Raw genomic sequence first — 25,039 nt, forward strand, 5'->3', positions numbered from 1 at the left:
AACAAATTTATTTGAGCATAAGCTTTCGTGGGCTACAGCCCACTTCATCGGATGCATGCAGTGGAAAATACAGTAGGAAGATATAGCCATACATCGGATGAAGTGGGCTATAGCCCACGAAAGCTTATGCTCAAATAAATTTGTTCGTCTCTAAGGTGCCACAAGTACTCCTGTTCTTCATCTGATATCAGTCACTTTTTAATGAATATTAGCTTTTTGACATTTGCAAAGCTTTGTATAGACTTTCCAAAAATCAGATGTATAGGCTGGTATTTACAGGAGGGTCTGCTGCCCTCACAGACTGAAGTTTGAAGCACTAACTGTTTTTACAGTTCCTACAGCCTTGTCCAAAACCCATGGGAATCTTTCCTTTGACTTCAAGAGGGTTTGGATTATGCATGTAAAATTGTTCCTAGTTCATGCAAATTAGTTCTTTGGAGGATGAATTTAGATATGGATGAATAAAAGAAGAGGTATATTTGAATTATCTTGGGAAGCTGACTCAACACATTACATCAGGATCATGGAACTTAAAGGTTGGACAACCTGCAGAATATTCAGACCATCATCACTAGGACCTCTGCATACAATAAGAAGGGGCAGAAAATGGAGAAGGATGTTTAGGGAACTAATGAAAAAAATCCATGCTGTATAACTTAGGGTTGGCAATTGTGCAACCATCAATCAGTTCTTTGGAAAGACATCTCACTTTTTTAAAATATTGTTAACATTTTTACATTTTTAACATTAACATTAAAAATGTAAAACTAATTAGCCATAGTGGCTTGTAGTCACTCTGTATGACAACCTTCTAGTTCTCTGTTTTGTTGGACAGTTTTGTGCTTGGATATAAGAAAATTCATCTGCTGAGTTGGTCAGTGCTCCATTAAAATTGCTGTAGGACTGTGGCAAGGTGCACTAGGTCTGGAAGCCCCCTGCTGGAGGTCTTGTGGCTCTGCATAACCCTGTCCCAGAATAGAGCAGTGAGAAGTTCTCCAGGCAGCCTAGAGTGGCTGCAGAGGAGCAGCCAATCAGAAGGGCTGTGAGAGCAACCAATAAGGGGCCAGAAGGGGCAGATAAAAAGCAAGCAGCAGAGCAGAGCCTTTATTTCCTGCCTGGAGTGCAAAGAGGGAGGACCAGGTACCTGGCTGAGCAGCAGGACCGTGGATAGCTCACTGCAGAAAGCTCACTGGAGGCAGAACTGAGTCCAGGGAAGGCTATCAAAGACCTTGTGCCTGGCTGGCTGGATAGAAGAGCAGCAGGGCTATGAAAAGGTCAGTGCGGGCAGGCTGAGCCCAGGGGACTGAAACCAGGACCTGGTCAGACCAGGCGAGGGTATCGAGATGGGCCCTGCTGGTCTGGTTAAAGACTGAGCCTAGGGAGGGCTGCTGAAAGGACACCAGCCTAGGGTACCAAGATGGGCCCCAGTTGGTTGTTGAAGAAGGTAGTGCTTCTGGGAAGAAGCTTTAGGGCTATGGCCCCATACCAGGAATAGAACTCAGGACTGTGTACCCCAGAAGGGGGGAACAGCATATGCAGCTTGGCTGAAGACCTGCTGAGACAACCATTGACTGGTGGGTGCCCATGAGAGACAGGTGCCACCCCATTGAAAGAACTAAAATCAAAAGCAGGCTCACACCCAACCAACCAAAAGGGGGCTGTCCACGAAAAATGGGTGCCACTCTGAAAAAAATACTGATTGCAGGCATATCGGTCAGAGAAAGAAGGTGCCCATGAGAGGGGAGTGCTGACCCCATTACAAGGACAAACTATGAAGTAGGCAAGGTTAGTCCTTTTTCCATTCTCCAGGAAATACTGCAATGGATGAGCTGCATTTTGAAAACTGAAGTGAAGAGTCAAGTAGAAAGTGGAAGAGAGCAGCTCGTGGTTTCTACTGAATGTGAAAGTGCAGCTATTACCTGGCATCATAGGACTGGAAGGGACCTCGAGAGGTCATCTAGTCCAGTCCCCTGCACTCATGGCAGGACTAAGTATTATCTAGACCATTCCTGACAGGTGTTTGTCAAACCTGCTCTTAAAAATTTCCAATGATGGAGATTCCACAACCTCCCTAGGCAATTTATTCCAGTGCTTAACCACCATGACAGTTAGGAAGTTTTTCCTAATGTCCAACCTAAACCTCCCTTGCTGTAATTTAAGCCCATTGCTATTTGTCCTATCCTCAGAGGTTAAGAAGAACAATTTTTCTCTCTCCTCCTCATAACAATCTTTAATGTACTTGAAAACTGTTATCATGTCCCCCTCTCAGTCTTCTCTTTTCCAGACTAAACAAACTCTTTTTTTTTCAATCTTCCCTCATAGGTCATGTTTTCTAGACATTCAATCATTTTTGTTGCTCTTTCCTGGACTTTCTCCAATTTGTCCACATTTTTCCTGAAATGCGGTGCCCAGAACTGGACATAATACTCCAGTTGAGGCCTAATCTGCGAGGAGTAATCTCCCTATGTTCAATCTTTAACCAGACCAGCAGGGCCCATCTCGGTACTCTCTCCTGGTCTGGCCAGGTACTGGTCTCTGTCTCCTGGGGTCTGTCTGCCCATAATGATCTTTTCATGGTCATGCTGCTCTTCTATCATCTACATTTTCTAGATCCATCCCACTTCTATGGATCTTGACCTATTCAGAGTACTTAATTCTTGCAGATGGAACTGGGTGGGGTTTGTAAAAGTGTCAGTGAACATGAGCTGAATTTCCAGTATACACGGGCCAGTTTTTGGATAGAAGCCATTTGAAATTCAGCAATTTCCACCCAAAACCAGGCAAAGCTTAGTAGACTTTTTTGATCAATTTAATTTGTTTTCAGATTTATTTGGGAAATTTTAGGGGTTGGGCTAATGCAAATAGAAACAAAGAAAAAGATTTGCATGAATTTCTGGAAAGCAGGTCAACTAAATTTCAAACAGCAATGCATGAGAATGGTTTTACATAGACACTGGTGACAAACAAAGATGCAGTCTCTCACCTCTCCTGTTTGGCATTGCCATTGACTTCACGAGAGAAAGTGTAGACGGATACAACAAAAACATTGCATGACTTAATAGTACATTAGAAGGCAAAGGGATACAAAAGGTGGGTCACTTCTCACCCCTTGGTATTAACATGCAAGCCAGTAGGAATATCCAGAAGGAAATAATGTCACAAATTGGCCAAGAGGCAGCTGCATTCACCAGCTTACCCAAGATTTGGTCATCAAAAAATCTATCACTTGAAGACCAAACTATGAATCTTCAACTCAATGTTCTTTCAGCCTTATTATATGGACGTGAAAGCTGCAAATACACAAAGGGTATCGACTCATGTCTTAATGCATTTGAAAGTATTCAATATTTTTATGGAATTTGTCAAAAATGCTGAGATTCATCAGAGAATTCAACACCCTTGGATCACTAAAGTTATCCAGAATAGAAGATGGAAATATCTGGGACGTGCATTAAGAATGAAGCCAGAGCATTTGCCCTGGCAGGCATTTCATCGGGCAGCTTGAGGAACGCACAAACAGGGCTAATGGAAAGAATTCCTCTGTCAAACAGTATTCAGAGAGGGCGAATTTATGGGACTTAATAACATAAGGACACGCAAAGAGTAGTCTATGATAGGGGTGACAGAACCCCATTTGTGCCCTAAGAGATTTGATGGTGCGGAAAGGATTCAGGGCAAGAAAAGGAGAGGGAACAAGCAAGAGTGGCTGAATATGTTTGAGTTGACTCTGTTCAAGGCTATGGGAGGGTCTAACATTTTCAGTCATGTTCTCAGGAGCAAACACACCAAACTCTTAGAATCCTAATGAGAAAGCATGGCATTGTATTCTCCCCCCCACACCCCCAGGTGATTTACAATAACTTACATTGAAGGTAATGAATTGCAGCTGCAGATTCTTTGTGTCAGTGTGGGAATGTTCTCCAGTTGTATTGCTGAGATAAAGAATGCCATTCTAATGAAGCTATGCTGTTTGCACGTATTGTAACACTCAGCAGAAAACGTATAAACAAAGGTCCCAAGAAGAATCAATTGCAGTAACCTTGCTTTTGAACACCATTAGCCTCAAATACAGCAATATAGAATTGATTACTGCAGGCAGCTGGTGCTTTATTAAATTCATAGGCACACAAACAAAAAGCAGTCATGACAACTGACAGCTGATCAAATGAATCACTAGAGCATATTAAAAAAATAATAGGTAAGGGGAGCAGAGTATGTTATTCATAAGCATTTCTATGGTGCTTATTCCCATAGTATTATGAGCATTTAAATATCTATTTTATTTTTTCAATGTGTGCTACTTTAATTTAGTGGGCTTTGTCCCAGAAGGTCAGTACTGTAGGTACCTGGAGCTTATGTGTAACCAACTAGCCTTTGATTACACAAGTCGTCACTATAATTCCATTTTACTGTAAGAATAATGAGCTGGTTCAGTCTGTTTTGACAGCAGAACTTCTACCTGTGGATAATAACACATACGATAAATATGCAAATTTGAACAGTCGTAGATGCCCATACTCTGAGTTGCTCCAGTTTGGAACAAAAACACCATAATGCATGTAGTAGAGCTACTCAGACTTAAAAAAAAAAAAAAAATTCAAGTTTAAGAGGTCAATTTTGAGTGTTAACTATGACTCATGAATCTAAATGCAATCTTATTACATCAATACAGCAAATACTATTTTTATTTGCACAGTATCAAACCTATAGATTTCTTCAGTACCAAAACATAAACAAATCCTATGTGTTTAAAACATGCACCCCTGCTTTGGTATTAATGTCCCTACACCATCCTGAGCTGAACAGGCAGCAAGAATCTATTTCTTTTACATGACTGGTATCCTTCTCCTTGTGGTTGTCTTCTTGCTGCAGTTAGTGAAAGCAGCCCTATACACATCAGCCCTCAGGGCAGAGATCTTCACCTCCCCTCTGATATGGCTGTCTCACTCTGGGTCTGGTTGAAACAACTGAAGAGTTGGGGGCCTTTTTTCTTTACACTTAGGGGCGGAAATGGCCCCACCCTTGGAGATACCCTACTGAGCATGCTGCAAGGGCTCATGAACACTTTCCTTTGTTTACCTGCTAGTCCCAGATTAGCTGGAGTCCATGGACAGTTGCTCCACTCTTCTGGCAAAAATAAATATGCTCTGACTACTACTGTTTAAAAGGAACAGTGACAGAAGCATGGGTTACTTATGCAAGTACCTTTCCCATTCTTATCAATGTAAGAGTTTGCACACCTATAGGTATCTCGATGTATTACAGTAAAATTGTCTTCTAGCTACACAGTAAGTTGTTTTCAAACTAAGATCTCTAGAGCTCATTCGGGCGATCCTCCTGCTTTTCTCCTGATTCTGAGAGTTCTGCTTCCCCACCACATGGTCCCATGGATCTGCGCTCCACTTGCTAAGAAGTTAAGAAAACTTTACAAGAGCTTTCCCTGTTGTGTCTAATGGCTGTGAACCATTCAGAGCACTCTGCCTGGTCTTAGGCCTTGTCTACATTGGAAAAGTTTTACCAATTTTTGTTATAAAGATGTGTGTGGATGTATAGATAACACGTGTGTGTGTGTGTGTGTGTGTGTGTGTGTGTATGTGTATATATATATATATATATATATATATATATATATATATATATAATGTGTGTGTGTGTGTGTATTTAAATGGATTAACTTGAAAAAGCAACTCTTATACCAGAACTAGTGTTCACAGAGGGAAGGTATGTATGTGTGTGTGTGTGTATACACACACACACACACACACACACACACACACACACACACACATATACACATCTTCCCTCTGTGAACACTAGTTCTGGTATAAGAGTTGCTTTTTCAAGTTAATCCATTTAAATACATATAAAATTGTGGAGTCTAAATTAGCCATTACCACTCAAGAAAAAGATCTTGCAGTCATTGTGGATAGTTCTCTGAAAACATCCACGCAATGTGCAGCGGCAGCAGGGCGTCTCTGTTTTTTGTTGCCCCAAGCACGGCAGTCAGGTGGCTTTCAGCGGCGCGCCTGCGGGAGGTCTGCTGGTCACGCGCATTTGGTGGCATGCCTGCGGGAGGTCCACTGGTGTCGCACCATTGGCGTCCCCGCTGCCGAATTGCTGCCGAAGCCGAGGGACTGGCAGACCTCCCGCAGGCATGCTGCCGAAAGCCACCAGCCTGCCGCCCTCACAGCAACCGGCACGCCGCCCCCCGCAGCTTGCCGCCCCAGGCACGCGCTTGCTGGCCTGGAGCCACCCCTGAGCAGCAGTCAAAAAAGCGAACTGAATGTTGGGAATCATTAAGAAAGGGGTAGATAAGACAGAAAATATCATACTGCCTTTATATAAATCCATGGTATGCCCCCATATTGCCTCTAATAAATTCATGGGATGCCCACATCTTGAATACTGTGTGCAGATGTGGTCGCCCCATTTCAAAAAAAGATATATTGGAAAAGCTTCAGAAAAGGACAACACTAATGATTAGGGGTATGGAACGGCTGACATATGAGAGGAGATTAATAAGACTGGGACTTTTCAGCTTGGAAAAGAGATAACTAAGTGTGGATATGATAGAGGTCTATAAAATCACAACTGGTATGGAGAAAGTAAATAAGGAAGTGTTATTTACTCCTCATAATACAAAAACTAGAGGTCACCAAATGAAATTAATAGGCAGCAGGTTTAAAACCAACAAAAGGAAGTATTTCTTCACACAACGCACAGTCAACCTGTGGAATTCCTTGCCAGAGGATGTTGTGAAGGCCAAGACTATAACAGCGTTCAAAAAAGAACTAGATAAGTTCATGGAGGATAGGTCCATCAATGGCTATTAGCCAGGATGGACAGGGATGGTGTCCCTAGCCTGTATTTGCCAGAAGTTGGGAATGGGCAACAGGGGATGGATCACTTGATGATTACCTGTTCTGTTCATTCCCTCTGGGGCACCTGGCATTGGCCTCTGTCGGAAGACAGGATATTGGGCTAGATGGACCTTTGGTCTGACCCAGTATGGCCATTCTTATGTTCCCCTACCCAACCCACATTCATAGACTTGGAGATATGGCTAGAGTGACACTGGGGAGTGTTCTGGTTATAACAACTCTCTGGTCTGTGACCAGTTATCAGAAATTAGGAGCCAGAACCTTCCACAGCTAGGGGCCATGGCCATAGCTTCCCACCTCCCAAATCAGCAGGCAGGGACAGAATTTTTTTTCCCCTGGCAAGGGACAGCTAGGGACCAGAAGCCCAGCCACGCAGCCCTCCACCCAGTCCAGGGCAAGGGACATCCAGGTGCAGAGCCTTAAGGAGCTGAACAGGAACCCAGGGAGATGCCAGAGAAAGCCAGGAACTGAGCACTGCTATGTTCCTAGAGCTCATTCCAAGCTGCAGCCTTGTCAGACTTAAATGCTGTTAATTAGGACATTTGCTGTCATTCATATAAATAAGAATGCATAATACTCAATGCAAATTAGGGCATTAGGTCATTTATGTAAAATCTCCAGATATCTGACCTTTCAGCTGTAATAGGTATTCTTACTGACTAGACTTGCATCCCTCAGAGGACTCATTCCATGCAACTTCTGGATTTTGTTATAGTGCAGTTCATTTGCTGTATTTGAGGTGAAAATAGAAAGCAGTGCGCAAACAAGCTCAGACTCTCGATCAATTCATCAACCCAAGTGGAAATGTCTGTCTGCCATATAAAAGATAATGAGAGAAATTCGTTTTTAGTTCTGTTAGCTCAGTCAGTTCATGTACTCATGTGTGAAATTACCCAAGGGGGGAGGATACAAGTCTGTAAAGGAACCCTCATTGGCCTCTGATTTGATCGGCTGTGCAGATTATGCTGCAAAATGAATTAGTTTTGAAAACAGAGGGCCTCACCAAACTACACAGTATTGCTGATTGGAATAAAGCACTGCTGGGGACTGCCAGTCCTCACAGCATCAAGAATGTAAAAAGGAATATGGAATGAAATGAACTGTGCTCCAGTGAAAGGTTTTGTGTAAATTTTGTCGCTCTTCATAAGCATGTTCTTAGGAAGTTACTTCTCTAAAAGGGTTAATATTCCATGGATTAATTGGCCTGGTTTGTTTGTTAATTCTTGTTGAAATGATTTGCTTCTCCACCGTTTCTCAACTGGAGAGGGAAAAAGGTAGTGGTTCTTACATTTCAGATGCTTATCATGTAATATGAGGCAGATAATGTCTCCAAGTTTTGACTTCAGCTAGTCATCTAATAGACATTTACATTTTCTCATCTCAAGACTTCAACGCAGTTAGGTTGCCATCAGCAGGTAGTCTGATGTTTCATATCAGCCCCCAAGAGGCTTAGACTGCTGCTATTCTTATTAAATAAAATTGTAATTGGAGAACCCCAGCGGAAAAATCTGCACTGCTCTTGCAGGCTATTTCCAGTTCAATGGGCTGGATAAAAGAGAATTTGCATTTTCATAACCATAAAAAATAATGGTCATGATCATTATCATGATGGTTTAGTGCAAAACCAAAATTAGCAAATCACTGAGTTTCTTTGTTTGTGTGGGCTTTTCTGCAGAAGCACATCTGTCTGTCTTTGTCATTTACACTATTGTTTTGCTCCAGTGCCAGAAACAATGTGGCTCTGTTCAGCAGTGACAGGCAGAAGCACTTGTCTGCAAATTCCCTCTTGCAGCAGAAATTCCCCTTAGTTGCAAACACACTTTTATTTCCTTTTGTTTTGATTTTCCATCTAACTTCATGAGATATGAAGAATGATTTGCTCTTGTCAGACCCAGAAATGTATTTTCCTCCCTTTTTATGGTTTTTCCTTTTATTTTCATCTACTTTCTTCGTAGTTATTCAGGAAAGATGAAATCCAAAGCACTATTTGATCCTCAGCAAGGACCCACCTTTGCACCCAGTTTCTCAACTAGAATACTTTGAGGCAGTGTTTCTCAGTGACTGCTCTGTGTGGACCAGTGCCAGTCCCTGAGATCTTCCTGACACAGTTTAGGAAGGTTGCAAGCTGACCCCCTATATCAAAAGGGTTGAGAAACACCATTTTGAGGCACAAGGATCTCAAGTACGGATAAGAACAAACTTTGAAAGGTTTAGAGGTTCATTCTGGATAAACACCCAGAACTTCAGATGCATTTATCCAAACTTCATTTAATTTGGAAACCTTGCACTATCAGGCTTTTCCATAAAATGTCTAGTTTCATGGATCCAGATGGGAAAGATATACTGCAAGAACAGATTTTCACACTTTTTAGGAACTTTCATTTCCAGCCATAACTAGAGATGTGTAATGTTGTTGTTAAAAATAACGAAACCTTTTTGGCCAATCTGCAAAATGGTTTTGGTCTTTTCTTAATTTATGTGAACTGGTTCACCCACCTATAGCAGAAACTTAGGTGGTCAAGCCCATTCATCTTCTTTGATCACTAAATCATAGTGCTTCACTAGTTTCCTGGCAGGAGCTTATAGTAACCACACATCAGAACTATTGCCTTGAACCCCAGGTCATGCAGCTAAATCAGATGACGTTATCTTTTCCACTAACCCTGACTGGGTGAATGTATTCTGGCATCAATTCCCTATGGAACATCCCTAGGATATATAGCAGAAACATCCAGCCACTCAAAATCAGTAGGTTTGCTGCATACACTGAGCATGTCATGTCATACATGTTATCTAGACCTTGTTTTGTATGATTATCTTCAGTTTGACAAGCACATTAAAATTTTTGATTTATAAAAAGTGTATTTTAAGTGTTGTATAGTTTATTTTCACTGCAGGTACCGAATAAGGTGAGAAGTAATCTTTATGGCTTCCTAATATTTTGCAAATTTCAGTAGCATCAAGTAATCTATACTGAGGGCTTAGATTAGGCTGAGATTTAGACTCATAGACTTTAAGGGCAGAAGGGACCATTATGATTGTCTAGTGTGACCTCCTGCACAACGCAGGCCACAGAATCTTACCCACCCATTCCTGTAATAACCCCCTAACCTATGTCTGAGCTGTTGAAGTCCTCAAATCATGGTTTAAAGACTTCAAGGAGCAGAGAATCCTCCAGCAAGTGACCCATGCCCCATGCTGCAGAGGAAGGTGAAAAACCCCCAGGTCCTCTGCCAATCTGCCCTGTAGGAAAATTCCTTCCCGACCCCAAATACGGTGATCAGCTAAACCCTGAGCATATGGGCAAGACTCACCAGCCAGACACCCAGGAAAGAATTTTCTGTAGTAACTCAGATCCCACTCCATCTAACATCCCATCACAGGCCATTGGGCATATTTACCGCTAATAGTCAAAGGTCAATTAATTGTCAAAATTAGGCTATCCCATCATACCAACCCCTCCATAAACTTATCAAGCTTAGTCTTGAAGCCAGATATGTCTTTTGCCCCCACTTCCCGTTGGAAGGCTGTTCCAGAACTTCACTCCTCTGATGGTTAGAAACCTTCATCTAATTTCAAGTCTAAACTTCCTGATGGCCAGTTTATATCCACTTGTTCTTGTGTCCACATTGGTACTGAGCTTAAATAATTCCTCTCACCCCCCCTGGTATTTATCCCGCTGATATATTTATAAAGAGCAATCATATCTCCCCTCAGCCTTCTTTTGGTTAGGCTAAAGAAGCCAAGCTCTTTGAGTCTCCTTTCATAAGACAGGTTTTCCTTTCCTCTGATCATCCTAGTAGCCCTTCTCTGTACCTGTTCCAGTTTGAATTCATCCTTCTTAAACATGGGACACCAGAACTGTACACAGTATTCCAGATGACGTCTCACCAGTGCCTTGTATGATGGTACTAACGCCTCCTTAACTCTACTGGAAATACCTTGCCTGATGCTTCCCAAGACCACATTAGCTTTTTTCACGGTCATATCACATTGGCAGCTCATAGTCATCCTGTGATTAACCAATACTCTGAGGTCCTTCTCCTCTGTTACTTCCAACTGATGAGTCCCCTGCTTATAACAAAAATTCTTGTTATTAATCCCTAAATGCATGACCTTGCACTTTTCACTATTAAATTTCATCCTATTACTATTACTCCAGTTTACAAGGTCATCCAGACCTTCCTGTATGATATCCAGGTCCTTCTCTGTACTGGCAATACCTCCCATCTTTGTCATCTGCAAACTTTATTTGCACACTCCCACTTTTTTGTGTGAAGGTCAATAATAAAAAGATTGGTCCCAAAACCAATCCCTGAGGAACTCCACTAGTAACCTCCCTCCAGCCTTACAGTTCACCTTTCAGAGTGACCTGTTGTAGTCTCCCCTTTAACCAGTTCCTTATCCACCTTTCAATTCTCATATTCATCCCCATCTTTTCCCATTTAACTAATAATTCCCCATGTGGAACTATATCAAATGCCTTACTGAAATGGAAGTAAATTAGATCCACTGCGTTTCCTTTGTCTAAAAAATTGGTTACCTTCTCAAAGAAAGAGATCAGGTTGGTTTGGCATGATCTACCTTTTGTAAAACCATGTTGTATTTTGCCCCAATTACCATTGACCTCAATGTCCTTAACTACTTTCTCCTTCAAATTTTTTTCCAAGACCTTGCATACTACAGATGTTAAACTAACAGGCCTGTAGTTACCCAGATCACATTTCCCCCCTTTCTTAAAAATAGGAACTATGTTAGCATTCTCCAGTCATATGGTACAAGCCCTGAGTTTACAGATTCATTAAAAATTCTTGCTAATGGGCTTGCAATTTCATGTGCCAGTTTCTTTAATATTCTTGAATGAAGATTATTTGGGGCCCCCGATTTAGTCCCATTAAGCTGTTCGAGTTTGGCTTCTACCGCGGATGTGGTAATATCTGCCTCCATATCCTCATTCCCATGTGTCATCCTGCCATTATCCCTAAGCTCCTCTTTAGCCTCATTAAAGATTGAGGCAAAGTATTTGTTTAGCTATTGGGCCATGCCTAGATTATCCTTAACCTCCACTCCAGCCTCAGTATTTAGTAGTCCCACTTCTTCTTCTTTCTTCTTATTTATATGGCTATAGAACCTTTTACTATTGGTTTTAATTCCCTTTGCAAGGTCCAACGCTACATGGCTTTTGGCCTTTCTCACTTTATCCCTACATGTTCTGACCTCAATAAGGGAGCTTTCCTTGCTGATCCTACAAGCCCACTTGTAGGCTTTCTGCTTTTTCTTAATCACCTCCCTGAGATACTTGGTCTACAACTCCTGCCTATGAATTTTTCCCCTTTCTTGGAATGCAGGCTTCTAATAGTTTCTGCAACTTTGACTTGAAGTAATTCCAGGCCTCCTCCACCTTTAATTCCACAAGTTCTTCAGTCCAATCCACTTCCCTAACTAATTTCCTTAATTTTTTTAAAATTAGCCCTTTTGAAATAAACCCTAGTCACAGATCTATTTTTGTTTATCCTTCCATTTAGTTTGACCTGAATTAGCTCATGATTGGGTGGGAGGAATAGCTCAGTGGTTTGAGCATTAGCCTGCTAAACCCAGGGTTGTGAGTTCAATCCTTGAGGGGGCCACTTAGGGAGCTGGGGTAAAATCAGTACTTGGTCAGGCAGGGGGCTGGACTCAATGACCTTTCAAGGTCCCTTCCAGTTCTAGGAGATAGGATATCTCCATTAATTAATGATTGCTCAAACCAAGATTGTCCCCTACAACCATTTCTTCTATGAGGTCTTCACTACTCACCAAAACCAAATCTAAAATGGCCTCCCCTCTTGTTGGTACAGCAACTACTTGGTGAAGGAATCCATCAGCTATCGCATCCAGGAAAATCTGATCCCTATTATTATTTATTAGCACTTGTCCTCCAGTCTATATCTGGGAAGTTAAAGTCTCCCATGATCACACATTTCCCATTAGTATTTACTTCATTAAAGAGGTCTCTATCCATATCCAAATCAGATTCCAGTGGTCTATAGCACACCCTAAGCACTATCCCAGGGGAGGGTCTAGTAGCTTTCTTCCCCAATGTGATTTTTGCCCAAAGAGAGACTGTCTTATCCATTCCATCACTTCTTATTTCTTTACAGTCTACCTCATCATTGATATACAACGCTACTCCACCATCTTTGCCTTTAGATAGATCCTCTAATAACTTCTGTCAAGCATAGCAGGCAGGCTGTGATGTGTAGACTGATTTAGTGCTGACTAGTTCACATGTTTTGGGGAATGTCATAAATGTTCATTATGATAAGAGTATGAAGTTAACTAAAACAGAGGTATTTATTTTCTTTCTCTATAGAAGAGATCTCCGCATCCTTATCAAATCCAAGAGGATGTCTCTATGTTTCCATTTCTTTGTCATCAATTCTCATGCTATGCCCGTCATCCTTTTTCTGATTAAAGAAGTTTGGATGAAAGTCCTTAGAAACCCACCAGCACTGCTCATTAATTGGTAGAAGTGGTCGATACTGAGCAACATGATGCATTCATTCAACCTGACTACATTACAGCATTTACAGCTCCAGTTCAGGCTGGAAATCAAACTCTTCAGGACAGGAGTGTGTGTGTGTGTGTGTGTGTGTGTGTGTGTGTGTGTACCAGCATAATGGATGGAGCCTGGCTTGGTTGAGTTCTCTAGGTGCTACCCTCATCCATGTAATTATCATTAACCCCACGGAGGGTTCTGACCTATCTATGCAAATACACAGAGAAGTTCATTTTAATCCTCCATTATTTATCTGCCATAGTATCAACAAGGTGCCCCTAGCAAAAATAGGCAGCGTGGTGATTCCAGCTGGCTTTAGCTCTATTTCAGAGTTCCTTTTTTCACTGTAAGGAAATTTCCATCTACTGCACTGAAAAACAGCTGGCTTCTCCTGACTGATTTGGCCAGTGCTGTGGATTCGGTATCGGCTGGAGATTATAACTATACGACCTTCTCTTGCTGCGTTTCATTCTGTGTTTTGTTAAGTGTGGTCTTAGGTCACTAAGGCAAGTGTTCTCAACCTAGGGGTCATGCCCCCCGGCTCTTCTCACATTTGCTAAATGGAAGGGGGGGGGAATATGAAAAGCTGAGAACCACTGTTGAAGGGGAATTGTGGTCCACCAACAATGAGATAGACCTTTGCACTGGTCAAGGACAGCAGAGAAGTTTTGAGCTCATTATTGACAGATTGCTAATGCTTCCCGGTGGAAGGGCAGAATGCCAGTTGTGATGTACCTGCTTTAATCAAATTATTTCTTTTAAGAGCTAACTATCTGGGGGATTGTCTCCCTCTCGCTGGCCCATCACCGCAGTGAAGAGATTGCACTACAGTACTTGTAGGAGGTGAATTGAAAAATACTATTTCTTTTGTTTATCATTTTTAATACAAATGCATTTGGTGCAAATAATTGTAATAAATAATATAAAGTGAGCACAGTACAGTTTGTATTCTGTGTTGTAATAGAAATCAATATATTTGAAAATGCAGAAAAACATCCACAAATATTTAATAAATTTCAATGGGTATTTTATTGTTTAACAGTGTGATTAATTGTGATTAATTTTTTTTGAGTTAATCATGTGAGTTAACTGCAATTAATCAACAGTCCGAATTTTTATATTTTTTGCGAGGCTTATGAGACATAGATGAGAGAAAATAAGAGAAGTTAGAAAAATGAACAACAATATCTTTTTCAAGCAATGGTTCACCCCAAAAGAGGAATTACACAACCTCTGAGAGCTCTAGTTCAGTTATATGTAGGGTAGCAATACAAAATGATGCACTCAAACTCCATTTTTTAGAATAGTTTATGGAACAGCTATTTTTGAAGTTGTTTCTTTTACTGTCTATTAACACTTAATCTAAAGGAAATGAGGTTCGCGGGTCAAGATAAAAATTCCTTACACAGACACAGCAGTAGAGTACTTCAGTGAATACAAGTTTCAGTAAAACAAAAAGATTTCATTTGGGAAATCTAACAAACTCTGCACAGCGAATAGCATTTGTAGTCAATTTTCATTTGATTAACATAGTCTGTCTTAAGCTCTTCAGAGTGCTGATTTCAAAGCCCATGAAATCAATTGAAAGATTTCCATTGATTTTAGTGGGCTTTGGATGAGGCCCAAAAGCTGCTGGAAAAATTATCCAATAATCGATTGCTCTCCCTCACTAGCCTGCTATATATATATATAATATTGCTTTACCTCCGTTGAATGAAATAGGCTGAAACCCCAGCAATGCTATGAACAACTTTTATCACCTTAGCACTGCAGAGAGCAGGGCTGGCTCCAGGCACCAGCTGAGCAAGCTGATGCTTGGGGCGGCAGATTGTTCAAGGCGGCATTCTGCCCAATCCTAGGGTGGCACGGCCACTTTTTTGTTGTTGTTGTTGTTCCGCTCCGGCCACCCTGTAGGGGGCAGCGGCGTGGAGAACCAGAGCGCCCTGCAGGGCAGTCCTTTTCCTTCCCTCCCCGCCGACCGGAGCGGAGCCCGCGCAGCGGGAGGGGCCGCGTGGCAGCGCCCCCGCTGTAGCCCTGGCGCCTCCTTCTCTCTCTCCCACCCGCTCCCTCCCCCTCCCCCCCCAGCTGGTCCCCCTGCACCCGTGCTCCGGCCGTGCCGCAGGGTTTTTTTTGTTTTTGTTTTTTGCTTGGGGCGGCCAAAAAGCCTGAGCCGGCCCTGGCAGAGAGCCAGTGACTAAACTTCTAAGAAAGTGATTATGATAGAAAAGAGAGAAAATAAACAAATGCAGCTCCAGCCTGTATCCTCTTGTTTCTAACCAGGAAAGTGTTAACGATTATTATATTTTGTTGTTGTAGGGCCTCATTGCACTGAGTAAGCTAGACACTCAGACCTTTGTATGCTCTGCCATCGTGTGGGCTACAGGGCTCTGAATTGCAGCACACAAAGTGTTGAGTGCTAACTGTCCCATGCCAGCGCTGCTGGTGTGACCCAAAAGGTACCTAGTTCGTGTTAACATAATCCTCTTTCAACAGGACTGTGTTAACGTGACCAAGGCACCTTTTCATTTGCACCAGCAGCGTCCTCCTGGGGAAGTTAGTGCGCAACACTTGGTGCGCTCCCCTATAGTGCATGCCATGGCACGGTGTAAACCTAGCCCCAGTGATAACCCTGGCCCCGAAGAGCTTACCATTTTCAAATGATAAAAGCAGACCAAGGGCTGGGGGAGAGGATAACAGCATATATGCCAAGTGTCCAGAGAAGGAGAGGCACATCTTGTTAGTTTGTTTCCTTCATCCTGTTCCCAGACACCAATGTGAAAGTGGGGAGAGGGATGCAGTCAAAATAGGCTTTATTTTTGTAAATATTATGTAATTTAAAAAATTTCCTGTTCTCTCCCATTTCCCTTGTTACCTTTCCTCTCCTACCTCCACCCCCGGCTGTCTTCTCTCTCACCACTCCCCTCATCCTCTTTGTCTCTCCCTCCTTACTCCTGGATAACTGTACCCCCAGCTTCCATTAGGGTGACCAGATATCCTGATTTTATAGGGACAGTCCTGATTTTTGGGTCTTCTTTTTATATAGGCTCTTATTACCCTCCACCCCGTCCCGATTTTTCACATTTGCTGTCTGGTCCCCTAGCTTCCATAGTGTAGGGATGAGTTCTCGGTAGGGGTCCTCACCCCAAGACCGTTTTGTGCTCAGCTCCATTTTTCTAAGGCTACTGCAATCTGTATGATGCTGTTGCTCCCTGAGCTGCTTTTCCCCACTGTCCCTGTGACTGGCAATTGCACTAGCAACTCAGTGAAGGAGCCAGGCATCTGGCAGTGGGTAGGGGCCTTATAGGCCCTTGCAGAATATGGGATTGGGGACACGCACATCTGTCCTCCCCACTGCTTCCCTTCTTCAGTTTCTGGTGCTCAGAGGTGTCTTGACCTAGCAAGCAGCAATAAAAATGAAATTCAACTGCCAACCCAGTGTAAAACTCCTGAAGTCTGGATGGTAATTGGACCTTGGGTTTTCGTTCAGCCTAATACCACAGTAGAGACTAGCCGGATTGTCGGATCAGGGCTCAGATTCTTGAAACTCTTCCTCCCGCCCTAAACCCTTTTGGGAAAGTTTGTGCCTGGGATTTTAGTCTGGGTTTATTTGAGACTGAAAAGCAGACCCTCTGCTACAGCCAAGAGGTGCCAAAATTTATGTATGAGGAGAAAAGGAGAGAACTGAGACATTCTCAGGGAGTGAAAATTAAAATGAAACAGAGAGGAAAAAAACATTGGATCAATTTGACTTGGGGTTTGATTACCACAGGGGGGAGATCTCTACCCAACCACTCCTTGCAGGCTTGTGACACATGGAAGGAATCTTTCAGCAGACTAGCTCTCGCATTCTGCATTGTTTTTGGCTGGGTGATTACATCAGATCACACTGCCAGATGACACGTGAAGACCTGGTGACATGCTTGGAAAAAAGCATTTAATGACTGACGAAAAGCAGAGCCCTGTCTTCTTTCCAGCTACAGACCTGACATCTTTAAACTTTCCCCATTATGGTGCATTCCCTTCTGAAGTGTATTTATTACACTCTCGCTGTGCAAAATGACAGCAGATACAGACTTATCAGGGGTTATGCTTCTAGCATTTTCAGAAGCCCTTCAGAGGGGCTATTTCTGAAAAATGCCAAATGCAGCAGGATTAATCACAGGTAGGAATGTTGGACACAAACTCTGTAGCTCAGTGCTGTGGTAGCAAATTAATAACAGGAAAAAGTTTGCACCTTTAAAGAGAATTTGCATTTGACAAAATTATTTCCTTACAAGCATAAAGAAGTGGGGCAGAACTGCTGAAGCTCTTGCTTGAATAATTTAACTTAGTCTGGCCTTCAAGCACTGCATCTAAATGAACCAAGAGAAACACATTTGGCACTTGTCATAGTCCCTTAGTCAGCTAGGATTAGAGAACAGATTTGCAGCTCCCTTTTGTTCAGAATAATATATCCACCTCTTGAGGTAGCCCATAATTGTTTACAATTGTAGTTAGCTGTTGGCATTTTTATTCATTCTTGTATTCCTGACCACAGCTGAACACTTGCACTTTTAGAATTCTTGCTAAATACAAAATCAGTTCTATATCCTTTGACCAGCAAGTTGCTCCATGCAGTTTGTCCTCTGGTGAGTCTTGAATTCAGATCACTTTTGATTGCTTTGTGGGAGTTGATTAGGGGTGCACATGTACCCTCACATCACATCTTTGCCCATTTCTACGCGTGTACTGTTTAAAGATTCCGAAAGTTAATTTTTCTTCCTTTATTGGGTTCATGGTTGGTACAGCTTGTGGTGAGCATAAAGGTGACTTTAAGCCCCCTTTACTTCTCTTTTGATCCTAGACAAGCTGGAGTGGCCACATGTCTGCTCTGACTTATGCCAACTAGAATGGACCAGTAGGGACCATTCCACTGGCTGGAAATTAGCGGAGTACATTGTGCTCCAGCTCTGGTATAATTCATATTCCTTCTGCTGATGTGGGAGAAGCAGACAACATAAAACGGTTTATGCCGCCTTCCCACCATCCAAACATTCGTCCATTGCTGAGGAAAGCCTCAGCTTCCCCTTTAGGGCAGCTTTAAGGTCACTTTGTGCTGTTCCAGCAGCATACAGTGACCTTACAGGAGACTAAGGATCAAATACTTTATTTCTAATTCCTATGGACTTCTGGGTTCCTGCCTCTACCTCACCTGCAAGTGCTGAAATATTGCCAGAAAGGTTATTTGCGTGATATTTCCAGCCCAATCTGAAGCAGGATATATCAGAAAACTCAAGAGAAGGTCTGGGCTTGTGAAATTGCCTATCAGATTATGCAGACTCAAGCTTTGGATAAATATCTGATCTTCTGCGTGTACATTTCAACCTTTTGAAGTCATCCCAGGGATTCTTAAAGCTAAAGTCTCTGACTTTTCTGAAATCACATTAAAGCATGTGCAGCCCTATTATCTGCTTTCTGAATTCAGCTTACATACACAATATTTATTGCTGCAAGTGAACTACCTTGGGCTTTCACATAGGTGAATAAATATTGATGTACTACCAGGCACCAATATGTGGTTAAGTAAATGTCACAAGAGCCTTTACTAAAAATATATTTTCTAAGGGTACTTTTTAAATGCTTTTTTAAATTCATGGTATCACTGCTATTTATATAGCACTGACTATGTGTTATACTTTAAGGCCACGTGGTTTGAAAACAATAAAACCTCATACTTAAAACTGCACCTTTCATCCATAGATCTCAAAACATTTTACAAATATTGGTAAATAGCATTATCTCTATTTTGCGGAAGGAGAAACTGAACTCCAGAGAGAGGAAGTGACTTGGGCAAAGTCATATAGCAGATAAGTGTCAGAGCTGAGAACAAAACCCAGATCTTCTGAGTCCCAGTTAACAAACTCATATTTACCTATTGCTAGGGCCACAGGAGAATTGCACTCATATTTTTGATAAAAGAGGTGGCACGAGTAATGGAAACAAACTTCCAGTATCTCCTCAAAATCTACAGTCAAACAAGGAACGACTAACAGTGCTCTATGCTGTGCATATAAAAACAAGGATCTGTGCCTGCAATTTTCCACTAGCCCTCGTGAGCACAGAATAACCAGTGCAACTTTCTAATGACTTAACTCTTATTTATGTTCAGTTTTCAGGACTTTATCTGCTGTCATTCTTCACTATCCTTGTTGGGCTGGTGCTGTACTCCTCCACGTCTACGTACGTAGCCCAGGATCCACGGGTGTATAAGCAGTTTCGAAACCCTTCAGGACCTGTTGTAGACTTGCCAGCAACCGGACAGCTGGAACCTTCAGTAACGTATACCAGTCTAGGCCAGGAGACAGAAGAGGAGCCTCACGTCAGAGTTGCCTAAACCCAGGCACTTGTCTCCCACTGATAATTTCAGTGGAGTTTGTATATCCATGATCCCTGTATTGTACATAGAGAAAGGTATTTACTGGGTACAGTTACACAGGTGAGCTTCAAGGTAGCAATAGGGAAAGCTTGTAAAAGTTACAAACTAATTGTCACTGGGTGTACATTGCAAAGAGGTGCCAGTCCCTTATTTAGGGTGTTAGAACATTCTGTTGAGACCAGCATAATGCTATGTGAATCTCTCACTATCAAATGATCTGTGAAGATATTCAAAATACAAGCTGAAATTACATAGAAATCAAAAGGGTATTTTTGCACCTATTGTGTGATACTTTGCCAAGGCCACACCGAGTTGTGGAAAAGCCACATTTTTTACAGCAAGTCCACTTGTACAATCACTGTTATTTTCTCTCTTTTTAAAATGTGTTTGTTTTGCACAAATAGGAGGGATACTTCTGGTAGCTACACCCTGATGCATTTTTGGTAGCACCTGGATCTTTTGGGAGAAAGGATTAATGAGTTCAGCTGTACTATCTGTCTGGTAGCCCACTTTATATGTAATCTCTGCTATGAGTGCAGGGGAGGGACAACTTACAATATCAGTCTCTATTCTAGGAATAGGTGTAAAATGAGCATTTTAGCCTTTCTATATTTAAGAAGTGAATTACTGAAGCATTGACCTTTTTTTATGTTTCATGAAGGGTTTCCTGGTGGCTGAGGTTCTGTACCAGGTGCCAGAGGAATTACATTTCTGTAGCTGTGTCTAACCTGCAGAAACAAAACAGAACAAATTTCTTAGTTTTAAAATTAAATCTGTAACAAATTTTCATTTTCTATTTTCCTACATATTGTAGCTCTTATTGGTAATGATATATCAGTCAGACCAGGGCACTTATTTTCAATGCTAAGTGTATTTTCAGGAACCTTCTACTATTCCAGTTCTCAGTCCTGTGTGGTACAGGAGGCTTTGAGTTCCTTTTCCTAACCACGCTAATCTGGAAATATGTAAATTTTTCATTAGAACCTTCTTGTGCCACAATCATAAATATTAGTATGATAATGCAGTGACCTCATGAATATTAAGAATAAGACTGATCCATCTGCTGGTGGTACTGCAGCAGCATGATGGTATTCATGCCAGAGAGGTGTAGCCAATTTTTTTTCATTTGTCTACAAAAGTAGAAGAATTCAGCAGTTTTCTGATATTCACTAGGAAATGTGACAGTCCCTCTGAAATAAGGATGTGCTCTACGCTGTACTTCTGCTGCAGGAAACTCATCAGAAATGTGGAGCGTTTAAAACACTTCTATTGAATCTGAAGCAGAACCCTGCAAATCTGTAGCCTGTCTTGATTTTTTTTGCCCTTTTAAGAGCACAGTGAAAGACAGAAGTCATTGCTTCATACAGCCTCAGTCCATTTTCTTCTTAAAATTAAGGGAAGGAGGGATAGTCTTGTGTTTAAAGAATAGGATAGACAACAGTTTTATTCACAGATCTGCTACAGACCTCTTGTGTCATTTAACCTCTGTGTGGCTTAGTTTCCTAATTTTTATATACAGGGATAGTAATTCTTTACCTCCCTCATAGAAGTATTGTGGGACTACATTTTTTTTAAAGTGCTTTAAGATCTTCAGAAAAAAGGAGCCAAGGAAGTAGGACATATTATAATAATAGCTTTTATATATTCATTATATTGGAAAACAGGGTGTGCAGCAAGGTTGTGGTAAATTGCTGCATTTTCTGCTGGTGGGCATATAAAATGTATTTTAGTTGAATTACAGTATTCTGAAGTCAGTTTTAAATGAAAACGTAGGGCTTTATGTAAAAAAATACAACTCACCTATTTCTATGAGAAAAAGAAACTGCACACACTTGAGATTGGAAAAGGCCATGCAAATCAACCAAGCCAGATGGATTTCTGCTGAAGTAACAATTGTCTTATAGTCCTGTTCTGCAAAGCTATAAAAAGGATTTCTCTAAAGCAGCCTGAGGGAAGTTTACCTACAAGTATAAAAATGGTGACATGCCAATATGCTAATAAATTACTGACATCTGTTTAATCTCATTCTTCCTGTTGATGAGGAAGAGAGACACAGTCCATCTCATCATGATTATGCTGCCTTCTATGATCCCACTGTAGTTGAAAAAGAGGGGATTGTAATATTGTCAACCCCCCTCACACACAGTCGTGTTCAGAAATCTTGAGATTTACACACACTCTCACAAAATGCTGGGTTTTTTATTTTTTTACTTCTCGTTGGGAACTTTTAGTGGTCATGTTTTCAAGCTTTTCCCTGCAACCATAAGGACTGGAAACTTAAACAAACAAAAAAAACCCCAAAAAAACAAAAACAAAAAAGCTGAGGTTTTCATAGAATGTGACTCCAGGATCTAGGGCTTTAAGAGAAACTGCAAATATTGTGAGATTCACATTCTAAAATTTTTCACATTAATCCCTGTTTGTTGGACCTCTCCATTCCCAGTTAAGACCTCAAAATAGGTTTTAAGCGGGACTTAGGTGACCAGTCAATTCACCCTTGTGCAGAGGCCAGCACAAGACCAAGGAATCACTGAAGCCCTTAAATCAGGGCTTACTTGGTGCATGGGCTTACTTGGTGCATAGGCTTTGTGTAGTCACTGTACAGTTCAAGCCCCTGCAGTATGTTCTTGTCACAACTCTCATTGTTCTCTCAGGTACCCTGAAGAGCATTGGTGGGCACCTGTCATCTCCCAGTCTTTTTGCTACCTTTTATACCAATTAAATACCTTTCTCTGAGCATTATTCCCATGTTAGTCTTGAGACCTTTGAAGACTGGGAGTGTATGTGTGCATGTTTGTTTCATGTTTACATTCCTTCATTTTGCATAATTGTTTTGGTTTACTTCATTCTTAGTATTTATTTTCTAAGCCAAATGTCTGTAGTCTTTTTCTCTCTCTTCTCTCATTTTTATTACAATAATTTGTAGATGTTTATTAAAGTCTTACTAGGAACAACTGGATCGAAGGCATATCCAGGTCAGCTCTCTGACCCAGAAGTTTATACATATAAGGGTTTGAAATCAACTGATGGCTAAGAGGTGCCATCTGAGATAATTGTTATCGGATATCTTAAATGACTTAATTGTATGAAAATAAATTGCAACTGTTCACATGTGCCCTGTGCACTCAACAACCATCCTGTGTGTTCTTGCACATGAAGAGGTTCATGTCACTGAGATAACTTAGTATGGGGTTGTTTTATTTTATTTTTTATTTTAGTTTTATTTTATTTAATGGGCTCCAGCTAAAGAGGATGTGTTGAATTGTCCCAATTTGCCAGTAATGGATGGACCTCAAAGGAAAATAGTGGTATAGCTTTAGAAATACTCTGAATGAAAGCTGAGGTCCAGCAGGGAAAACTATTATTTCTAGATGTTTCATTTCCTGCAATTCCAGACCTCAGTGGACACCAGCAAGGTTCAGCTATCCAACTGGCAGCAACTCTACTGGTTGAATTAGGACTTCGCCAGCTCTGTGTATATCTTTTCCTTGAAAAAACTGAGCCTCTACTACCCATTGGCAGTGAGTGGCCCTGAGCAAGGCTGATGTAATTTTCTGCTACTGGGTGGAAACTTGCACTGGGAATCAGAACTTGTCTTTTTTTTTTTCCAGCTATAAACTTTTTAAATACACAACAACAATAGACAAAGCAATTGAAAATTTTGCACCACTGTGTCATATGGAAAAGTTTCAATGTATAGTTTAGATATTGCTAACGTGTGCTATTAACATTTTGACAAGCGTGTCGTATTGTTTTCTTTCCCTTTTAAAAAAAATTAGTATTCCCAAGCTAGATACAAATATAAATTTTACCCCATGGGTAGGATTTTATTGTTAAATGTCATAATTAAGCACACTAATCTTGGCACTGCAAATGGAAATATGAACCAAAACCAACCAAACAAAAACACTCCAACCCCAAACTCCTGCACCAAGCTGAACAAACCTTTCTCTGTTTTGATATTTGCATGCTCCTATATGGACTGGCTGTGGCAATGTAATGCCTGTATAATGTTTTCAAATAAAAAATAAATGCTTTATGAAAGCAGGGTTATTAGTTTCTTTGCCTGGTTCCTTTCCTGTGGAATAGCCTGACATGACTTTCTTGAAATATGAATATTTAGCAGGAGGTGCTGTAAAATTAAAATCACTGGATGATTTTCAAGTGTAGGCAGCATATCTTTGCTACACAGCCATGTTTACACAAGCCTGACTTTAGCCATCTTCATGAAATCACTTATAACTAGCCAGACTTCATTAGGAGCAGTATTATTCCTGTGTCAGGGGCTCCTGTGGCTTTTGTTGCTTGGCCGCTGCAACCATCTCTCCTGGCTTCCTTCTTTGGTGCTCTGCTTCCGGTTTCTACATTCACTGACCCCCAGCCTCCCACACTGCAGCCATCTTCCAGGAAGGCTCCTGAGATGGGGGAAAGGAAAAAAGGTGAAGGAAATTAGACGCCAGAGGGGAAACGGGACTGGGTTGGAGGAGGGACCAGGAGGCAGAGCGGGAGAGATAAGACCGGAGATACTTCAGAGTAGGGTGACCAGATGTCCTGATTTTATAGGGACAGTCCCGATTTTGAGGTCTGTTTCTTATATAGGCTCTTATTACCCCCCACCTCCGTCCCGATTTTTCACCCCCTGTCCGGTCACCCTACTTCAGAGCAGACTGAGAAGATGGAAGAGAAGAAACCCTAGAGTGTGCAGTTAAAGCATTCAGTGGAGTGTAGGAATTGACATTCAAGGATACTTGTCAGGATGTGTGTCTGCCCAGTTTTATTTGCATGGCATTCCTGTAAGAAAATCCACCACCAGATTTCCCCCATCTCCTGCCCCAGTGCTGGGAATGCAAATGGCTGGAAATTGGTGACCTGATGCCATTTCATACTCTCTTCTCACATCAGCCCAATTGCAGCTGGATGGAGTTCCACAGACAGAGATTCTGGGCTAATGCATGTTTTTATTCAGTGCCAGATTAGCAAGTATAAATTTGTGCACATTATCCTGTCTTTAAGTAATGGGTAAGTGTTTGTGGTTTGATTGTGCTAATAATTGCTATATATTTTCCTCCAATCCTGCACATCCCTGCATCTACCACATTAAAAATCTCTCTTCACCTTCTGGCTGGAACTTGACCTCTGCCTGTATGGATCCTAATAATAGTGATTGCTTGGAATTACTCTATAAATAACTGTTTACTTGGAAAT

At 41.5% G+C, this 25,039-nt stretch overlaps 1 protein-coding gene across 1 annotated transcript in view; it reads left to right on the forward strand.

Moving 5' to 3' along the window:
• SLC35F1 (solute carrier family 35 member F1) overlaps window positions 1–23,878 on the forward strand; it is a 369,666-nt gene extending 345,788 nt beyond the window's left edge. Inside the window, exon 8 of the mRNA XM_008175891.4 lies at window positions 19,568–23,878. Within this exon, the coding sequence (XP_008174113.1) occupies window positions 19,568–19,792 (225 nt within the window). The 3' untranslated portion in view covers window positions 19,793–23,878. The remainder of the gene's footprint in view (window positions 1–19,567) is intronic.
• The last annotated feature ends 1,161 nt before the right edge of the window (window positions 23,879–25,039 follow it).

Source organism: Chrysemys picta, chromosome 3 (genome assembly GCF_011386835.1).
Source record: "Chrysemys picta bellii isolate R12L10 chromosome 3, ASM1138683v2, whole genome shotgun sequence".
NCBI classification, from domain to species: domain Eukaryota; kingdom Metazoa; phylum Chordata; order Testudines; family Emydidae; genus Chrysemys; species Chrysemys picta.